At 40.3% G+C, this 18330-nt stretch overlaps 1 protein-coding gene across 1 annotated transcript in view; it reads right to left on the bottom strand.

Moving 5' to 3' along the window:
- The window catches only part of LOC124606214 (mucin-2-like), a 40404-nt gene extending 26424 nt beyond the window's left edge, over positions 1 to 13980 (bottom strand). The window contains exons 1-3 of the mRNA XM_047138187.1: positions 12373 to 13980; positions 11019 to 12252; positions 7192 to 10931 (exon numbers count right to left, since the gene is read on the bottom strand). Coding sequence (XP_046994143.1) covers positions 7192 to 10931; positions 11019 to 12252; positions 12373 to 13980 — 6582 coding nt within the window. The remainder of the gene's footprint in view (positions 1 to 7191; positions 10932 to 11018; positions 12253 to 12372) is intronic.
- Positions 13981 to 18330: the final 4350 nt, after the last annotated feature.

Raw genomic sequence — 18330 nt, 5'->3', positions numbered from 1 at the left:
TCAGTTAATTGCTCTTCACAAAGACACCATACTTGTAATGTTCGAAATGAACTATACTTATAGTTCTGAGCTGTAATATTGACTGTAGATTATTTTTCGATGTAAGTAATTTTTCTGGTGTTACATTCGAAATTTTGTGACCTTGAAGATCGTTTCACTTCTGCATTTTGACGTGATTTTTGTTTTGTATTTTGAGCAGAACTGTGAACATGATTTAAGACCGAAACTGGTCGGAATAAAATATAAATAAAGGCTGCATTTGCGTGCCATGCATTTTATAAAAAAGTTATAGAAAATTACGAGAGTGACAGACTTAATAATCACTAACAAGGGTTGAAACAGGACTTAATAGGTCATTCTTTTGCAACATAGCATTAATTATCTGTGAGCTGCTGTGCGTTATGCAGTAAATGAGAAGTGATGGAAGCAAACTGTGCATTACTAAGAGACCAGTGTGACAACTGTTTGGCAATAAAAATATGGAATTGTTGTTTTCCTCTTAGCAACATTTCACTGTAACACAAATTGGATCTTTAACAACACTTACTACGAAGTATTACTGGTTGAACGTTACTGATGCTATATCACTGGACAAATAATTGCTCCAAATACTGTACAAGAGAATTAATTGTCGGTGTCTGCAGTAAGACTTCACGATTTCTGGTGTGCCGACTGATTACTGTTATACAATGGTTCGACCTGCATTTGGTGGAAACACTTCCACTTTAACAACCAACAGAGGAAGGACCTAGCATCGTTCTAGATTGCCGTTCACAGTTATTTAAATCATGCCAGATGTAATAATTAAACCACCTTCAGCGAAAATCTAGCCTATGAAAACTTCAGTGAAAATCTAATTCTCATACTATGCCACTGACCCAATTCACAGTTACAATTGAAAGAAAACAGCCCTCGGTCACTATTTTTAACGAATTAACCGGGTTTCAACACTGCTAGGAGTGTCTTCCTCAGAATTTAAATCAAAGATTGGTCTATAACATGGTCACAGAATTATGACTATAAACGTATGATACAGAGTATAAGTGCAGAATCATCGTGAAAGACTGGCAGTACTTATATGTCATTTATGAAATAATAAGTATGCCAAAAGGGGATTAGTGACAAAGATATTTAAGATAAAAAATTGTGGTGGCGAGCCACTAAGGGCTGCTCGTTACTTACGTGGTTACAGGTTGCAAACGGACCTGAGTCCAGTTTTATACCGATAAGCGGGCTCATACTGCCAAGTTCTTCGGGAATTTGACTCGATTGCATAATTGCTGAAATAACATTACAGATCCTATTTGCCCATGAAGCTCCATTCCGTTTCCTTAACCTCTTTTAAGTGCTTCAGTTTTTATGGAGGGCAGTATATACTTTGAATGCCTTTTTAAAAAGTAATATATATATATATATATATATATATATATATATATATATATATATATATATGGGGGACCAGCAATGAAGCCGTAACAGGATAAGGGTTCAAAATTTGCTAGTTAACCACATGCACAGTTCTGGAGTTAAGGCCATGAAACGGCAGTCAGTCAACGACGAGTTAACTTAGCTCAGTTAGTACTTGTTATTGGTTATTGGTTAAATAAGTTCAAGGTGGTTTTCGGGTTCCGTGCAGCAATCGGGAAAAAGGGAACCCTTTTAGGATCACTTCGTGTCCGTCTGCCTGTCTGTTTGACTGTCCAGATGTTAAAAGCCCATTTACTCAGGAACGGGTGGACGTCTCAAGCTGAAATTTATGTCATATGCTAATGTCTAGGGTCCTTTGGCAATGTAAGAAACTGAAGCTTCTGAGTCAGTGCAATCAAACGATATGGTCATTTATGTGACATATTTTAGTACTCGAAAGCTCACTCATCAAAATCTTCCCGTTGACCTAGCATTATGAAATTTGGCAAAAAGGAAGGTTTCACAATACAAACAAAAGAAATATCCGAAAACTGTAAATCTGTAATTATATCATACGAAACTTTTTCCCATTTTTTATCTGTCTGCCTGTCCGTCTGCTGGTTAAGATCTCTTTTTCTCAGGAGCGGGTAGACGCATCACGTTGAAATTTATGTCGCGTATCGAGGTCTACAGTTCCTAGGCGATGTAAAACACTGACGCTTCTAAGTCAACGAATCGAACGATATGGCAGCTTATGTTACAAATTTTAATACGCACCAACCATTCATCAGAACCTATAGGGCTCTTTCCGTTGGCCTAGAATCATTAAGTTTGGCAAAAAGGAAGGTTTCACAATGCAATCAAAGGCAAAAGCCGAAAACTGTAAAACTGTAACTATACCGCGTGAAAATAATATTTCTTTTATCATTTGTTATCCGACGTCAAACTTGAAACTAAAACAGTCAGTAGTTCTGCATTCAAGCTGACTGGCTCACAATGGTGAACGTCAAATGTCAGGCAAGGAATGATTTTATTGCTCGTACGACGTGTTTCGGAATTTATGCATCATCAGATATCCATGAGCGATTACTGCACTGCGAATGTTTGTTTCGGATACAACTTGAAACACCATATCTACGCGCAGCAATTGGCCCTGGTATCTGATGATGGATAAATTCCTAAATACATCATATAAACAGTAAGGTCATTCCTTGCCTGGTGTCTGACTTTTACCAGTGCGATCCAGTCAGCCTGAATGGAGAATTACTGATTGTTATAATAATGGCCGCCTACCTCCTGAATGACTTTATGTGACATTTATATTAATGCAATTAAAACGTTCTTGAAAATCTTGGAATCCCTGGGACAGATATCTTGCCAGTATCAATTACATATATATATATATATATATATATATATATATATATATATATATATATACAGGGTGTCCCAGCTATCTTGTCCCATCGCGGCAGGATGGCAGCAGACCGTATTATTCGTTTCGGACCTCTTGATAAGTATGGAAGTGTGATTACGCATGTCAATCACATCGCGATTACGGGCAGCATGGGGTTCACGCCTGAGCCTCAGGACGTGCGCTAGCAGCGCATGTCGGGTGTTTCAAGCGTCAACTTCGCGTCTTAATATCTCGGGACGTAATGGGAATATTCCGATGCAATCAACGCCATTGTGTATGTGATTTGTCATGCTATGGATTCCTGAAGAAAAAATACAGGAGGTCCATTTAAAAAAACATAAGTTTGTGTTAAAAAACACATATGCTTTCGTTTTAGAATGTTTCCAAATATGTACATTCATGGGCCCCAGCCCGACATTGATACCGGTGAAAGTCGTTTTCCAATAGCTGTTATTGTTCCAGAGATATTTTGGGTGGACAAGATAGCTGGGACACCTTGTATATATATATATATATATATATATATATATATATATATATATATATATATCAGTTTGTACAGTACCATATGTGCACGAGTCTTACTCGCATCTAGGACAATTGTTTTTAATTTTAAGAGCCTAAGAAAGGCATTCATTAGGTTCGTACCCACAGCTAAAATCGTTAGATGTGATTTTCCTGGGACGTTTACTCGTCAAGATTCAACTATCATATCAACTGCACTAGGAATAGTGCAAAATCATTAATCTGTTAGAGTAATAAGCTGTACTACAGCATTGGAGTAGAGTAGCCGACCATATGATACTATGAAGTGCAAAGTTTGGTTCAAATGGCTCTGAGCACTATGGGACTTAACTTCTGAGGTCATCAGTCCCCTAGAACTTAGAACTACTTAAACCTAACTAACCTAAGGACATCACACAAATCCATGCCCGAGGCAGGATTCGAACCTGCGACCGTAGCGATCGCGCGGTTCCGGACTGTAGCGCCTAGAACCGCTCGGCCACTCCGGCCGGCTTGCAAATTTTGTTTATGAAACATAAAGACCTCGTGTTTTTATTTTTGGTAATGGACGTCAATATCAAAAGAATAATGAATGGCAAGGAACATGAAATAACTACATTTGAAGCTTGGCTAAAGTTGGTAAAAGGCTGTCCCCCAAACTACGATTGTGGGACAGCGCAGATGTTGGTAGTGCTCATCTACATTGCGAACAGCCAGTGAAATGCGATGAGGACTGCTAACCAAAATTACTCTTACTTTTGAAAGACAGGAACAGGTTACAAGGTGTAAACAGACCATCGAGAGTGTTATGTACAATAATGATAATCACCTACGTTTGACTGTTCATTCGCAGTATGTCGTGACTTCCTAGGTAGTTCTTGGGCTCAGATTTAATAGCACAAATTAAATTACTGCGACTGGAATGAGCTGCAATGATATTTGCATCCATTGTTATCACTTGCATTTGGCGCTTCTTTTGGAATACACATACGTCCCAGTTCCGTTAGGACTGTGGCTATGAAAAATAAGTTGTGAATTAATTCATAAAATTACGGTATTGATTCAAAACAGTCTACTACGGAATCAATATACAGCTGAAACCCTTTCAAGCGTTTTGAAACAGTCACTGTAATCCTTTTTAGGAAATGCATTCAGCACTGAGGTGCAATTTCCTTGAATGCCCTTAACCGCGTCATAACAGTGTCCTTTCATTGCTAACTTCAATTTGGAGAACGACCAGAAGTTGGCTGGGGCCAAATCTGTCAAACATGGCGGGTGGCCTAGGACTGCGATCTGTTTGCTAACCAAAACCTCAAGCACGATCTTCACTTTATGGGCTGGGTTGTTGTCATGGAGGAGAGACTAGAAACCTGCCTCTCGGTATTTGGACAAAATTCTATGAATTCTTTTCCACAAACACAGAACTTAACACAAATCTGGACTTTTCCGAGCTGCTCCACAGCCATTTTCCGCCGAGTGTCAGACACATCCTGTTGCATTCGTGGCCAGGACGCCTGCTGTAGCTTAAACCTTCTACACGGCTGTTGTTGAAACTTCGAGGATCCTAACGCCACAACTCGCCAAGAGATAGTGTTGCGATTTGGAATTTCACGCAAGTAGTCTTAACAGAACTGGGACACTGTGTATGGAGCATGCTTTTCTGACAGAAATCGCTAGTGGCGTACGGCAGACAAGTTTTTCACAGCTAATACACGGCTTCTCTCCTAGGAGTCGTCAGGCGCATTTTCTCTGGTTTTTCCGCTGATATTTGCAATTGTGTGTCTGTAATACGTAGTTAGAATCAGTCCAAACAAATACATCACATAACATCTTTTATACGACGCCCATTGTCGAAGGAAAGCGTCGTTTTCCTTTCCGTTACAAGCAAAATGAATTTTAAACCGGAATTTTACGTGCCATTATGGTCCCAAATTAGTATAGTGTGATAACTGTTTTAGCCACATTAATTAACAGGAACAATGAAACATGGAAGAATGAGCAGTACCCCAGGAGCGACTTAGCAACTCTGCTGCTGCGTGGTAATAGCAGTCAGCATGGGCCAAGCCAGTGCTCTCCCTGCTGGAGTACCGGTATTTTTTGTGTCTGACCGTCCCTGTTAATGCATCTCGACAAAATACGTACAGCAATAGACTAATCTGGCACCGCTCTATCGAATCAGAATGTAAAATTCTGCTTTAAAGATTTTTTTTTTTTTTTTTTTTTTTTTTTTTTGTAAAGGAAAAGAAACCGACACTTCTCTACGACAGTAGGCGTCGCATGAAAGATGTAGTGCACAGTATTTGTTTGGACTGACTCCAGTTACACGTTACAAAAACTAAATTTCAAATATCTGGCGAAACGTCAGAGAAAATGATTATGTGGACACTTATGTTTCATGCAACCTCAAGAGTCAACGGAAAGCGTCAGCTTGTTTCCTCTTACAAACAAAATTACTTTTAAAGCGGACAGACAGAGCGGTTCCAAATTAGTCCGGTATGTATTCCCAATGATAGTAAAGCAGGGAGAATAAGCAGTACACCAACAACGACTGAGTAGCCCCCTTCGTGGTGGTAGCGGTCAATGCAAGCCATCGTGCTACATGAATCTCTGCTGATTTACTCGTTTTTCTTTGTGTCTTGCAGTTCCTGTAAACCGTTGAAACAACAGCAAATCCTGTTGTAATTCCTTATACGTTTCACCAAAATTAACACGTTTAAAATATGGGTAACAATTAGCCCAGCATCAGCCAAGCTTCAGGCTGTGTTTAGTACAGCAACTGAGGCTGCAGATTCAGCTTGGAAGCAAAGACGGTATGTACTTGTGCACCAGGCAAGAAGGGAGGTGGTCTCCATCGACAGTTTTTTTCCATTGAACATCAAGAAACGTTTATCTATCAAAGCAGAGACGAAGAATACAGGCATAAAGAAGCAGGATAAAAGTATTATGCAGTTAATAATCTACCGCTGCATATCCCAACTTGTTTCGCAGAGTTTAGCTAACCTTGAAACTCAGAGTATCGACTATCTTCTGTGACTTGGGTCTGAGACTTTCATGAAGTTATTGAATAAAAGAGTCTAAATAAAAGGCTTATTTCGTTTTCTCCACAAACATGTGAAACCTACAATAAAGTGGGAATAGTATTAAAATAAACAGTATTTCTGTAGTTATTACAAGTAACATTTGTAACAAAAGCAAATTTAAAAAAGTAGGTTGTCCGAAATAATTTAGTTTCATGTGATTCTAAAACTCAAGTTCCAAAAGTCTTAGTGATGGTAAAATTTTCATTTGCATTTACAGTTGTGGTTCATGACGTGTTATGCCTCTGCTATACCATATGTGGTATTCCTTCTACCTCTCATAAATATAATAAAATGACACTCTATTTTTAAGTGAATATTAACTTCAGACGTAGATTTTCAGCTGTGGCGTGACTGGATTGCACTGAAGTGATCATAATCATTGTAATTCAGTATATTAGCTTCTTGATTCACAAACGTAACAAGAGTTAAATACTTAGCACTGGAAACCACAGTATCTCATTCCTCTAGGAATTTATTTAAAATATTACATCTTGGAATCCAGACGGTGACTGCTAAATACCTTAAATAGCCATTTATAGTTTATTTTGTGATTACCTTTCAGCTCACGAAGATATTGTTCAGAGCATTTGCGAACTGAAACGTTAAAGTAGTAGTATAGAAATATCTCTTACTTCCTGCAAAACTCTTTAATTCTGAACAGAACATACCACACTCTCGCACAATAATATTATCAGTAGAATCATGCAAAAACATGTTATGTCGTTATGTAAATAGGAATTAAATATAACAGTCAATATCAATAAAACATTTCATGTGTCATTAATAAGCAGCTCCACAGTTAACACTCGATGCTGTGGTACACTGGCTTGTATTTTGATTGTAAGCTGTTGATGGAGGACACTGGTAATGCATTGTATAGAATCCTCCAGACGATTTTGGCGAGCATAGATAGTATGATTTGCAGTCTTCTGGATCAGCAAAACGTCCAGACACTTCACAAGTAAACGGACGTGATGTTGACGCGACTATTGTTGGCACGGTGCTATCAACCAACTCTGTGGTAGAACATGTAAAATTATTAATACATCGTTGTGTGCTAGGATTATACAGCGATGATGGAGGACAAGAGAAATGCAGTGTATAGAAGCCACCTGAAGACTTGGGAGAGCAGATATAATAGAGACTACAGTTAGCGGGATCAGGAAACCGTCCAGCCTCTGAACAGACGAATGGTGCTGCAGTAGTAGTTTGCGGTAATGTCACTGTCGATGTTGGGGAAACTGTTGTGGATGTTGAGGGAGATTCGCCGGTAGATGGAGGCAGTGAAACTGTCGTTGTTGCCAAAGCTGTTGTAGACGCTGAGGGGGACTCAACAGTGGTTGGTGGTAACGTTGTGGACATTGCGGGAGATTCAGTAGTCACTGTACATGTAAAACTGTCAGAACATTGTCGCATGCTAGGATTATACAATAATGGTGGAGGACAAGAAAAGTGCATCGTGTAGAAGCCACCTGAAGATCTGGGAGAGCAGACATAATAAAGACTGCAGTTAGCAGGATCAGGAAACCGTCCAGTCTCTGAACAAACGAACGGTTCTGTAGTAGTAGTTGGTGGTAGGGTAACTGTCGATGTAGGTAAAACTGTTGTTGATGTTGAGGGGGATGCAGTGGTCGTACAAGGAATATCTGCCCAGCATGGGTACTGACAGTCCATACTGCAGTATGTGTTTGCAGGACATGTGAAAGTATCACCAGTTGGTGGTTTTGAATCATAACATAACTGGACTTGTGAAGTGCTGAGACAGTAGAATCCAAAGTCATTACATGATGGGGCAATACACGTTGCATTCTGAGAACATTTCTTAGTCACAGAATCAAACTGTGACCCATCTGGGCATGAAAACATTATGTACACAAAGTCCCCTGATGACAGTGGTATGCAGAGGTAAAAATTGCTGCAGTTCGCGAGATCTTGAAACTCTCCAGCTGATTCACATGTAAATGGCGCTTCAGTAGGTGGAGCATTTGTTGCAGCTGTTGATGTTGCCATACTGGTTGTAGCGGCAGTTGAAAGGCTTGTTGTTGTCTGCTTGGTTGTTATCCTTGTTGTTAATTCCATTGTACTGCTTTCTACCATAGTTGGTTCATTCGTATTCTTAGTTGTTGGCCTTGATGTAGTTGTTAACTCTGTTGTGCTGATTTCTCCTGTATGTAACTGTGAGGAAGTCTCTGTTGGTAGCATTGTTGTACTTTCCAGTTCTGTAGTAGTTTTACTGGTTTCTTCTGTGGGAGAATCTGTGGTAGTCTCAGTACTCATTGTTGCCATTGTAGAAGTTTTTAATTCTGTAGTTGTTGTTTCTAAGGTCAGCTCTGTGGCAGTTTCTGTTTTCATTGTTGGCACTGATGTAGTTGTTGTTAATGTTGTACTGCTTTCGTCTGCTGTTAATTCTGTGGTAGATTCTATTTTTGTTGTTGTCAGCACTGTTTCAGATGGTAATCCTGTTGTTCTTTCGGTTGTACTGGTTTCTCCTGTAGCTAGGCTTGTGGTTGTCTCGGCTGTTGTTGCTGGCAATGAATTTGTTGTTTCTGTTGTACTGGTATCTTCTGCAGTTAATATTGTGGTAATCTCTGCTGTCGTCGTTGTCATTGCTGTACTTACTAAATTTGAAGTTGTTAACTCTGGTGTACTAGTTGCTTGTGTACTTTGTTCAGTTGTAGATTGTGTGGCCATTATAGGTATTGATGCAGTTGTTAACTGTGTAGTTGTTATTTCCATGGCCAGCTCTGTGGTACCTTCAGTTGTAATTGTTTGCACTGATGTAGTTGCTGTTTCTGATGTAGTGGTTTCTTCTGTACTCAGTTCTGTGCTCATCTCTGTTGCCTTTGTTGTCAGCTCTGTTGTAGTTGGTAATTTTGTAGTAGTTGCTATGGCGGTGCTGATTTCTCCTGTAGGTTGTCCGGTGGTAGTCTCTGTAGTCATTGTTGTTACCAGTGATGTTGTTGTTGTTTCAGTTGTACTGGTTTCTTCAGCAGTTAATGGTGTGGTACTCTCTGTTGTTGTCACTTGCATTGTTGTAGTTACTAACTTCATAGTTGTTGTTTCTGTTGTACTGCTTTCTTCAGCAGTTAAATCTGTGGTAGTCTGTGTTGGGATAGTTGGAGTTGTTACTTCTGTAGTTGTGGTATTCATAATTATCTCTGACGTAGTATCTGTTGTCATTTCTGTTGGTACTGATGTAGCTGTTGTTTCTGTTATACTACTGGTTTCTTCTGTAGTAAGTTCTGTTGTGGATCCTGTTGACGTTATTGTCAGCATTGTTGTAGTTGGTAACTCTGTTACTGTTGTTTCAGCTGTGCTGGTTTCTCCTGTAGGTTGTTTTGTTGTAGTTTCTGCTGTTGTTGATGGCAATGGTGTAGTTGCATCAGCTGTGCTGCTTTCTTCAGCACTTAATTCGGTGGTATTCTCTGCTGTTGTTGTTGTTGGCATGGTTGTAGTTACTACTTTCATAGTTGTTGTTTCTGTTGTGCTGCTTTCTTCAGTACTGAATTCTGTGGTAGTCTCTGTTGGCACTGTAGTAGTTGCTAAATCTGTAGTTGTTTTTTTCGTATTTAGCTCTGTGGGAGTGTCAGTTGCCATTGTTGTTACCACTGCTGTAGCTGTGGTTTCTGCTGTACTGATATTTTCTGTAGTCAGTGCTGGTGTAACCTCTGTTGTCGAAGTTGCCAGCATTGTTGAAGTTGGTAATTCTGAAGTTGTTATTTCCATACTTATCTCTGTTGTAGTCTCTGGCGGCATAGATGAAGTTGTTAATTCTGTAGTCATTGTTTCCCTACTTAGCTCTGCTGTAGTCTCTGTTGTCATGGTTGTCAACACTGCTGAAGTTGGTAGTTCTGTAGTTGTTGTTTTGGTTGTACTGGTTTCTCCTGTGGTTAGGCCTGTGCTTGCCTCAGCTGTTGTTGACAATGAAGTTGTTGTTTCCATAGTACTGGTTTCTTCTGCAGTTAATTCTGTGGTAATCTCTGTTGTCGTCATTGACATTGTTGTACTTTCTAAATTTGAAGTTGTTGATTCTGTTGTACTGCTTGCATGTGTACTAAATTCTGTTGTAGACTGTGTTGCCACTGTAGGTATTGTAGTAGTTGGTAGTTGCGTGGTTGTTAGTTCCACTGTCATCTCTGTGGTTCCTTCAGTTGTAATTGTGTGCACTGATGTAGTTGCTGTTTCTGTTGGAGTGGTTTCTTCTGTAGTCAGTTCTGTATTCATCTCTGTTACCTTTGTTGATAGCTCTGTTGTAGTTGCTAATTCTGTAGTGCTTGCTTTGGCTGTGCTGGTTTCTTCTGTAGGTTGCCCTGTGGTAGCTTCTGTTGTCATTGTTGTTGTCAGTGATGTTATTGTTGTTTCAGTTGTACTGGTTTCTTCAGCATTTAATGTTGTGGTACTCTCTGTTGTTGTCACTGGCATTGTTGTAGTTACTAAATTCATAGTTGTTGTTTCTGTTGTACTGCTTCCTCCAGCAGTTAAGTCTGTGGTAGTCTGTGTTGGCATCGTTGCATTTGTTCCATCTGTAGTTGTTGTATCCATACTGATCTGTGTGGTAATCTCTGTTGTAGTTGTTGTTCGAATTGATGTAGTTGTAGTTTCTGTTATACTTCCAGTTTCTTCTGTAGTCAGACCAGTTGTACCCTGTGTTGTCGTTATTGTCAGTACTGTTGTAAATGGTATCTCTGTAATTGTTGTTTCAGTTGTGCTGATTTCTCCTGTAGATTGCCTTGTGGTACTTTCTGCTGTTGTTGTTGACAACTGTATCGTTGTTTCTGTTGAGCTGCTTTCTTCAATACTTAAATCTGTGGCAGTCTCTGTTGGCACTGTAGTAGTTGCCAATTCTGTAGTTGTTTTTTCCGTATTTAGCTCTGTGGGAGTGTCAGTTGCCATTGTTGTTACCACTGCTGTAGCTGTAGTTTCTGCTGTACTGATATTTTCTGTAGTCAGTGCTGGTGTAATCACAGTTGTCGAAGTTGCCAGTATTGTTGAAGTTGGTAATTCTGAAGTTGTTATTTCCATACTTATCTCTGTTGTAGTCTCTGGCGGCATAGATGAAGTTGTTAATTCTGTAGTCGTTGTTTCCCTACTTAGCTCCGCTGTAGTGTCTGTTGTCATGGTTGTCAACACTGTTGAAGTTGGTAGTTCTGTAGTTGTTGTTTTGGTTGTACTGGTTTCTCCTGTGGTTAGGCCTGTGCTTGCCTCAGCTGTTGTTGACAATGAAGTTGTTGTTTCCATAGTACTGGTTTCTTCTGCAGTTAATTCTGTGGTAATCTCTGCTGTCGTCATTGACATTGTTGTACTTTCTAAATTTGAAGTTGTTGATTCTGTTGTACTGCTTGCGTGTGTACTAAATTCTGTTGTAGACTGTGTTGCCACTGTAGGTATTGTAGTAGTTGGTAGTTGCGTGGTTGTTAGTTCCACTGTCATCTCTGTGGTTCCTTCAGATGTAATTGTGTGCACTGATATAGTTGCTGTTTCTGTTGGAGTGGTTTCTTCTGTAGTTAGTTCTGTACTTGTCTCTGTTACCTTTGTTGTTAGCTCTGTTGTAGTTGGTAATTCTGTAGTGCTTGCTTTGGCTGTGCTGGTTTCTTCAGTAGGTTGCTCTGTGGTAGCCTCTGTTGTCGTTGTTGTTGTCAGTGATGTTATTGTTGTTTCAGTTGTACTGGTTTCTTCAGCATTTAATGTTGTGGTACTCTCTGTTGTTGTCACTGGCATTGTTGTAGTTACTAAATTCATAGTTGTTGTTTCTGTTGTACTGCTTCCTTCAGCAGTTAAATCTGTGGTAGTCTGTGTTGGCATCGTTGCAGTTGTTCCATCTGTAGTTGTTGTATCCATACTGATCTGTGTGGTAGTCTCAGTTGTAATTTTTGTTGGAATTGATGTAGTTGTAGTTTCTGTTATACTACCAGTGTCTTCGGTAGTCAGACCTGTTGTACCCTGTGTTGTCGTTATTGTCAGTACTGTTGTAGATGGTATCTCCGTAATTGTTGTTTCAGTTGTGCTGATTTCTCCTGTAGATTGCCTTGTGGTAGTCTCTGCTGTTGTTGTTGACAACTGTATCGTTGTTTCTGTTGTGCTGCTTTCTTCAGTACTTAATTCTGTGGTAGTCTCTGTTGGCACTGTAGTAGTTGCTAATTCTGTAGTTGTTGTTTCCTTATTGACCTCTGTGGGAGTGTCAGTTGCCATTGTTGTTACCACTGCTGTAGCTGTAGTTTCTGCTGTACTGATATTTTCTGTAGTCAGTGCTGGTGTAATCACAGTTGTCGAAGTTGCCAGCATTGTTGAAGTTGGTAATTCTGAAGTTGTTATTTCCATACTTATCTCTGTTGTAGTCTCTGGCGGCATAGATGAAGTTGTTAATTCTGTAGTCGTTGTTTCCCTACTTAGCTCTGCTGTAGTGTCTGTTGTCATGGTTGTCAACACTGTTGAAGTTGGTAGTTCTGTAGTTGTTGTTTTGGTTGTACTGGTTTCTCCTGTGGTTAGGCCAGTGGTTGCCTCGGCTGTTGTTGACAATGAAGTTGTTGTTTCCGTTGTACTGGTTTCTTCTGCAGTTAATTCTGTGGTAATCTCTGTTGTTGTCACTGGCATTGTTGTACTTACTAAATTTGAAGTTGTTGATTCTGTTGTACTGCTTGCTTGTGTACTAAATTCTGTTGTAGACTGTGTTACCATTGTAGGTATTGTAGTAGTTGGTAGTTGCGTGGTTGTTAGTTCCACTGTCATCTCTGTGGTGCCTTCAGTTGTAATTGTGTGCACTGATGTAGTTGCTGTTTCTGTTGGAGTGGTTTCTTCTGTAGTTAGTTCTGTACTTGTCTCTGTTACCTTTGTTGTCAGCTCTGTTGTTGTTAGTAATTCTGTAGTGCTTGCTTTGGCTGTGCTGGTTTGTTCCGTAGGTTGCCCTGTGGTAGCGTCTGTTGTCATTGTTGGTGTTAGTGATGTTATTGTTATTTCAGTTGTGCTGGTTTCTTCAGCATTAAATGTTGTGGTACTCTCTGTTGTTGTCACTGTCATTGTTGTAGTTACTAAATTCATAGTTGTTGTTTCTGTTGTACTGCTTCCTTCAGCAGTTAAATCTGTGGTAGTCTGTGTTGGCATCGTTGCAGTTGTTCCATCTGTAGTTGTTGTATCCATACTGATCTGTGTGGTAGCCTCAGTTGTAATTTTTGTTGGAATTGATGTAGTTGTAGTTTCTGCTATACTACCAGTTTCTTCTGTAGTCAGTCCTGTTGTACCGTGTGTTGTCGTTATTGTCAGTACTGTTGTAGATGGTATCTCCGTAATTGTTGTTTCAGTTGTGCTGATTTCACCTGTAGGTTGCTTTGTGGTAGTTTCTGCTATTATTGATGGTAATGGTGTAGTTGTTTCTATTGTGCTGCTTTCTTTGGGAGTTAATTCTGTGGTAGTCTCTGTTGGCACTGTAGTAGTTGCTAATTCTGTAGTTGTTTTTTCCATACTAAGCTCTGTGGTAGTGCCAGGTGTCATTGTTATTAACACTGATGTAGCTGTAGTTGTTTCTGTGGTACTAGCTTCTTCTGTAGTTAGTTCTGTGGTAGTCTCTGCTGTCAGCATGGTTGCTACTTTTGTTGTAGTCGTTCGACTTGGTGCTGTAACACAGACAGTGTTAAGCTCCACGCAGAAATTTTCACAGCCGTCGTAACAGTATAAAGGGCCACATGACTGTGCTGGAAAATTAGGCACTACACTGCCGTTCAAACAGTATTCAAATGCCGTTTCGTTCACACAACGATAGTCCAAATCAGGCTCACATGTTTGTCCACGAGTTTGAAGTAATAATGCAAGAAATGTCTGTAACACGCAAACAATGAAAGTAAGTGCATTTATTCAGCAGAGGAAATGTAAATAGATTACATTTATTTGGATTCCGTAACATACGACTGTGTCAAACACACACACACACACACACACACACACACACACACACACACATGCAAATATGCGCACAAACAAGAGAGAGGGAGAGGAACTAAGAAAATGCTTTCCTTGTCGGGTAAGTTTTGTGTGACTTGTCTGAATGTAGAAACTGTCTATGAGCTTTTTCAAAGAATAGTAACTTCTTGTTGCCAGAGCACTCCTGTGAAATGTAGCGCCGTCCTCTTGACAATCCCATTACAGCAGAGGTAATCAACCTGTTATTCTTACCACCCACCTTTTTATCTCTGTTAGTATTAAAAGTTTCTAACCGCCTACCGGTTTCAACATAATTATGATTTGTAATGTAGAGAAGTAACTTTACTTTATGAAATTTATAAATTATAGATTTAGCAAGATAAATCAATAATAATAATTTCTTAGCAAATATTTTATGTCAAAATTTTATGAACAGCCAATGAAAATGTTTTAAAAACCCCTACGGCCTACTGTGAAAGCTGCAACACCCACTAGTGAGCGGCAATGATCACGCTGGCTACCACTGCGTTAGACGGTACTATCGGACTGTAGTAGAGTCATCTCTGATGAAAGCATTGCGTGCTGTCGATCTGCCTTCTGCGGACTTAGTCAACATCAAGCTGCGATTGTCACGCGATTTCGACAGAGCGCCGTTTTTCTACGTTTTCTACATACCGAAAATTACGTATGTCAGGTATCTGAGCCGGTTTTCCGTATGTTTGTTTCTAACAGTGGTGGTGATGACTATCGCTGCTATGACTGCAGAGATATTTAGGGCTGAGTGAATGAAAAAACAGTCTCTCTTCATGTTACACTATTGCAAAAGTCTGATTGTAGTTATCATATTAGTTAGCGTCTCTTTATATAAAACAAGAGAAATTGTCGTGCACCTATCTCTTCAGAGCTTTAAGCTAAGTACGATCCAAATATCGAACGCAAATTGTTCGTGTACAAAATTCACATAATTTATGTCTGATCTTCTGTACACAAGGCAGTGTAATGTCGTAATACGCTTGTTCAATGAATATGGTGTAAGTCGCTTTGGATAAGAGGAAGAAAAAATATCGACAAGGCTCTTAATCCAGACCGTGACTGGTCATCGATATGCAGTACTAGGCTCTGAAAACATTGTAAAAATCTGAACTGTCAGTCATAGTTGAGAGTGAATAAAAACATTTAGAACAGCCACTATTGAACAGTAGCTTCTTTTTGATCGGCACAGCTGTGCCCAAGCCGTTGCTGGAAACAGTAATAACCCCATCGTGTTTTGATGTTATCACCAACAAGTGTCTTTGAAATGAACATCGCAGTGGACTAATGACAGATCACTCTCTAAATTTACGACGTAAAGTTTCACAATGAGAACAACAAGAACATTTCCCGATGACACTCTGCATCATTATGAGATACCCTAGACGCAGTTTTTGTTGATTCCACCAATACATCAGAAACGAAACTTTGTTAGAAACACCAGAGAAATGGCACCAGGGTGCTTTTGAGAGAAACACTAAGTATATATGCTGCAGTGCGCTTGGCAGAACGCGTTTCCTTGTATAATAAGGTAACACGAGTTTTTTAAAGATTAAATCCTTCGGAGTAATCATTTGGCTGGTGAAAAATTTAAAGATACGATAGCCAAGGAGAAGGACATTCTGTCATTCGTTGCTCAAAATAATTAGGCTATCATCCTGAGCAAAATTTACAGTCAGCGTGGAGTGTAGCAGCTCAAAATTCCCGCTGAAGGAATAAAGTCACTGTTACGCTCACCTAGACACGACAACTGGACGCGTGACTAACAGACTAGGGATTGCTGAAGTATTAAAGCTTCAGGAACACTCGTTGATGTGTGTTTTTTTGTTGTTATCATTAAAGTCGTGTTTGGTGACTAGTTTGATGCATCTGTCCGCAGACGTCTGTCTTGTGCAGCTCTTTCCATATCTGCATGACTATTACACCCGACATCCAAATTGATCTACTTGCTGTGTGTGCACCTTGCCGTTTCTATACCCGTTTAAACTACACTGAACACACAAAATATTATGACCACTTCCCACCGCTACGCTGGATACCCCCTGGTGAAATTGCGGCCAATGACGCAGTAACAAAAGTATGTAAGCAGAGCAGACACGGACGGGGATCACCGTAGCGAAGATATGGGCTGCAAATAGGGAAATCCACTGAGACAAGCGACGTTAACAAACGGCAGATTATTATTATGCAGAGCCTGTTAAGGAGTACATCGATAACGACGAAGCTAGTCGAATGTTCACGAGCTTCTGTCGTGAGCATCTATGGAAAGAGGCAGGACAGTGAAACTACCACTTGGCGCTAAACGGTTGGATATCCATCACTCTTCACAGAACGTGGGGATCGGAATCTTGCCTGCTCTGTAAAGTAGGATGGATTGTGATCTGTGCATCTCTGCCGAAAGAGCACAATGCTGGTGCACGCACAAGTGTTTCACGGGACACCAGTTCATCGTACCGTGTTGAACACGGAGCACTGCAGCAGACCAGCCATGCGTGTTCACATGTTGACCCAACGACATCGTCAATTACGATTGCAGTGGGCACGCGACCAACGGGATTTGGCCGTCGATCAATGGAAACGTGTCGGCTCTTCTGGTGAATCACATTTTTGCTCCACTAGGTCAATGGTCGTCTCCACAAATGCCGTCATCGTGGTGAACAGCGGTTCAAAACGTGCAGCGCGCTACGGACGCAGGTTGGTGGAAGCAGTATTATGCTACGGGAAATATTCTCCTGCGAGTGCTTGCGTGCGACCTGCGGTAGTAATCGAAGGCACGCTGACAGCTGCGAAGCACCTGTATCCCTTCATGCTAGATATCTTCTCCGACGGCGATGTTATCTTTTAGCAGTATAATTGCCCGTGTGTCGGAGCTAGAACCGTACTAAAATGGTTTGAGAAGCATTGTAGTGAACTCACTTTGATGTCTCGGCGACCAGATTCACCTAATGTAAATCCTATGGTGCCCATCTGGGTCGGTATCGGCCGCTATCACCGCGTACGCACGCTATTAAGCGGCCCGTTATTTACACGAATTAGATGACCTGTGCGTAGACATCTAATAGCACATATATCCACAAACCTACCAACAAAGTGTCGAATCCCTGATATGCAGAATAAATTATGCATTTCGCTCCAAAGACGGACAAACAAGCTATTAAGCAGATGGTCACAATGTTTTGGCTCATTGGTGCGTCTCCCACTTCCCTCCGTTGCCAGATTAACCATTCCTTAATGACTAAGGATGTGCCCTATCAACCTACCCCTCTCCTCAGTTGAGTTGTGTCATAAACCTATTCCTCTCCCCAATTCCATTCAGTACCTCTTCATTAGTCACTCGATTTCAAAAGCTTCTGGTCTCGTCTGTGCTGTAAGGCTACATTACCATTAAATATTGCCAGGAAAGTCTTCTTGACACATAAATTGTAATAAAGGTTGTACAGTGGCTCAGCAACGCTAGTTACTAGAATTAGAGGCAAGTACGAAGGAAACTAGTCAGTCATTGTGTGATGTATTAGATTCCAGACGAATTTTCCTAGGTGTAGTACCTCCATTGTAGCCTTGCTTTATACAAAGCAAATCAGGGATAAGTCATCCAAGACCAAATACCTCCTGACATGGTCGTTACCTCTTGCACACAGCCTCCTGTAATGTGCGACAGACTGCATCTCAATTGCAGTGAATCGAAGCCATCGCTTCCCGTTCAAGTATTTCCTCACCTGTCTTCGCAAATTTCGATTTTTTTTACATTTTTTTATGGATGTGACAATTCACCATACGAACACACGGCTAATTTACAGCCACCTACATTAAAATTTTCTACCGCTGTGGTTACATGGTGTTGAGAAAAACAGATGATATCAGTTTCTTTCCAACTACTAAGATCTTGCCAACAACTTAACAACTCATTTACTTTACTTTATACCCCCTAATATTCTGATGAAGCATGTTGATTACACTTTTACCTACATTATTATAATATGA

This window comes from Schistocerca americana, chromosome 3 (genome assembly GCF_021461395.2).
Source record: "Schistocerca americana isolate TAMUIC-IGC-003095 chromosome 3, iqSchAmer2.1, whole genome shotgun sequence".
Taxonomy (NCBI): domain Eukaryota; kingdom Metazoa; phylum Arthropoda; class Insecta; order Orthoptera; family Acrididae; genus Schistocerca; species Schistocerca americana.
This window is presented reverse-complemented; position numbering and strand designations above follow the sequence as displayed.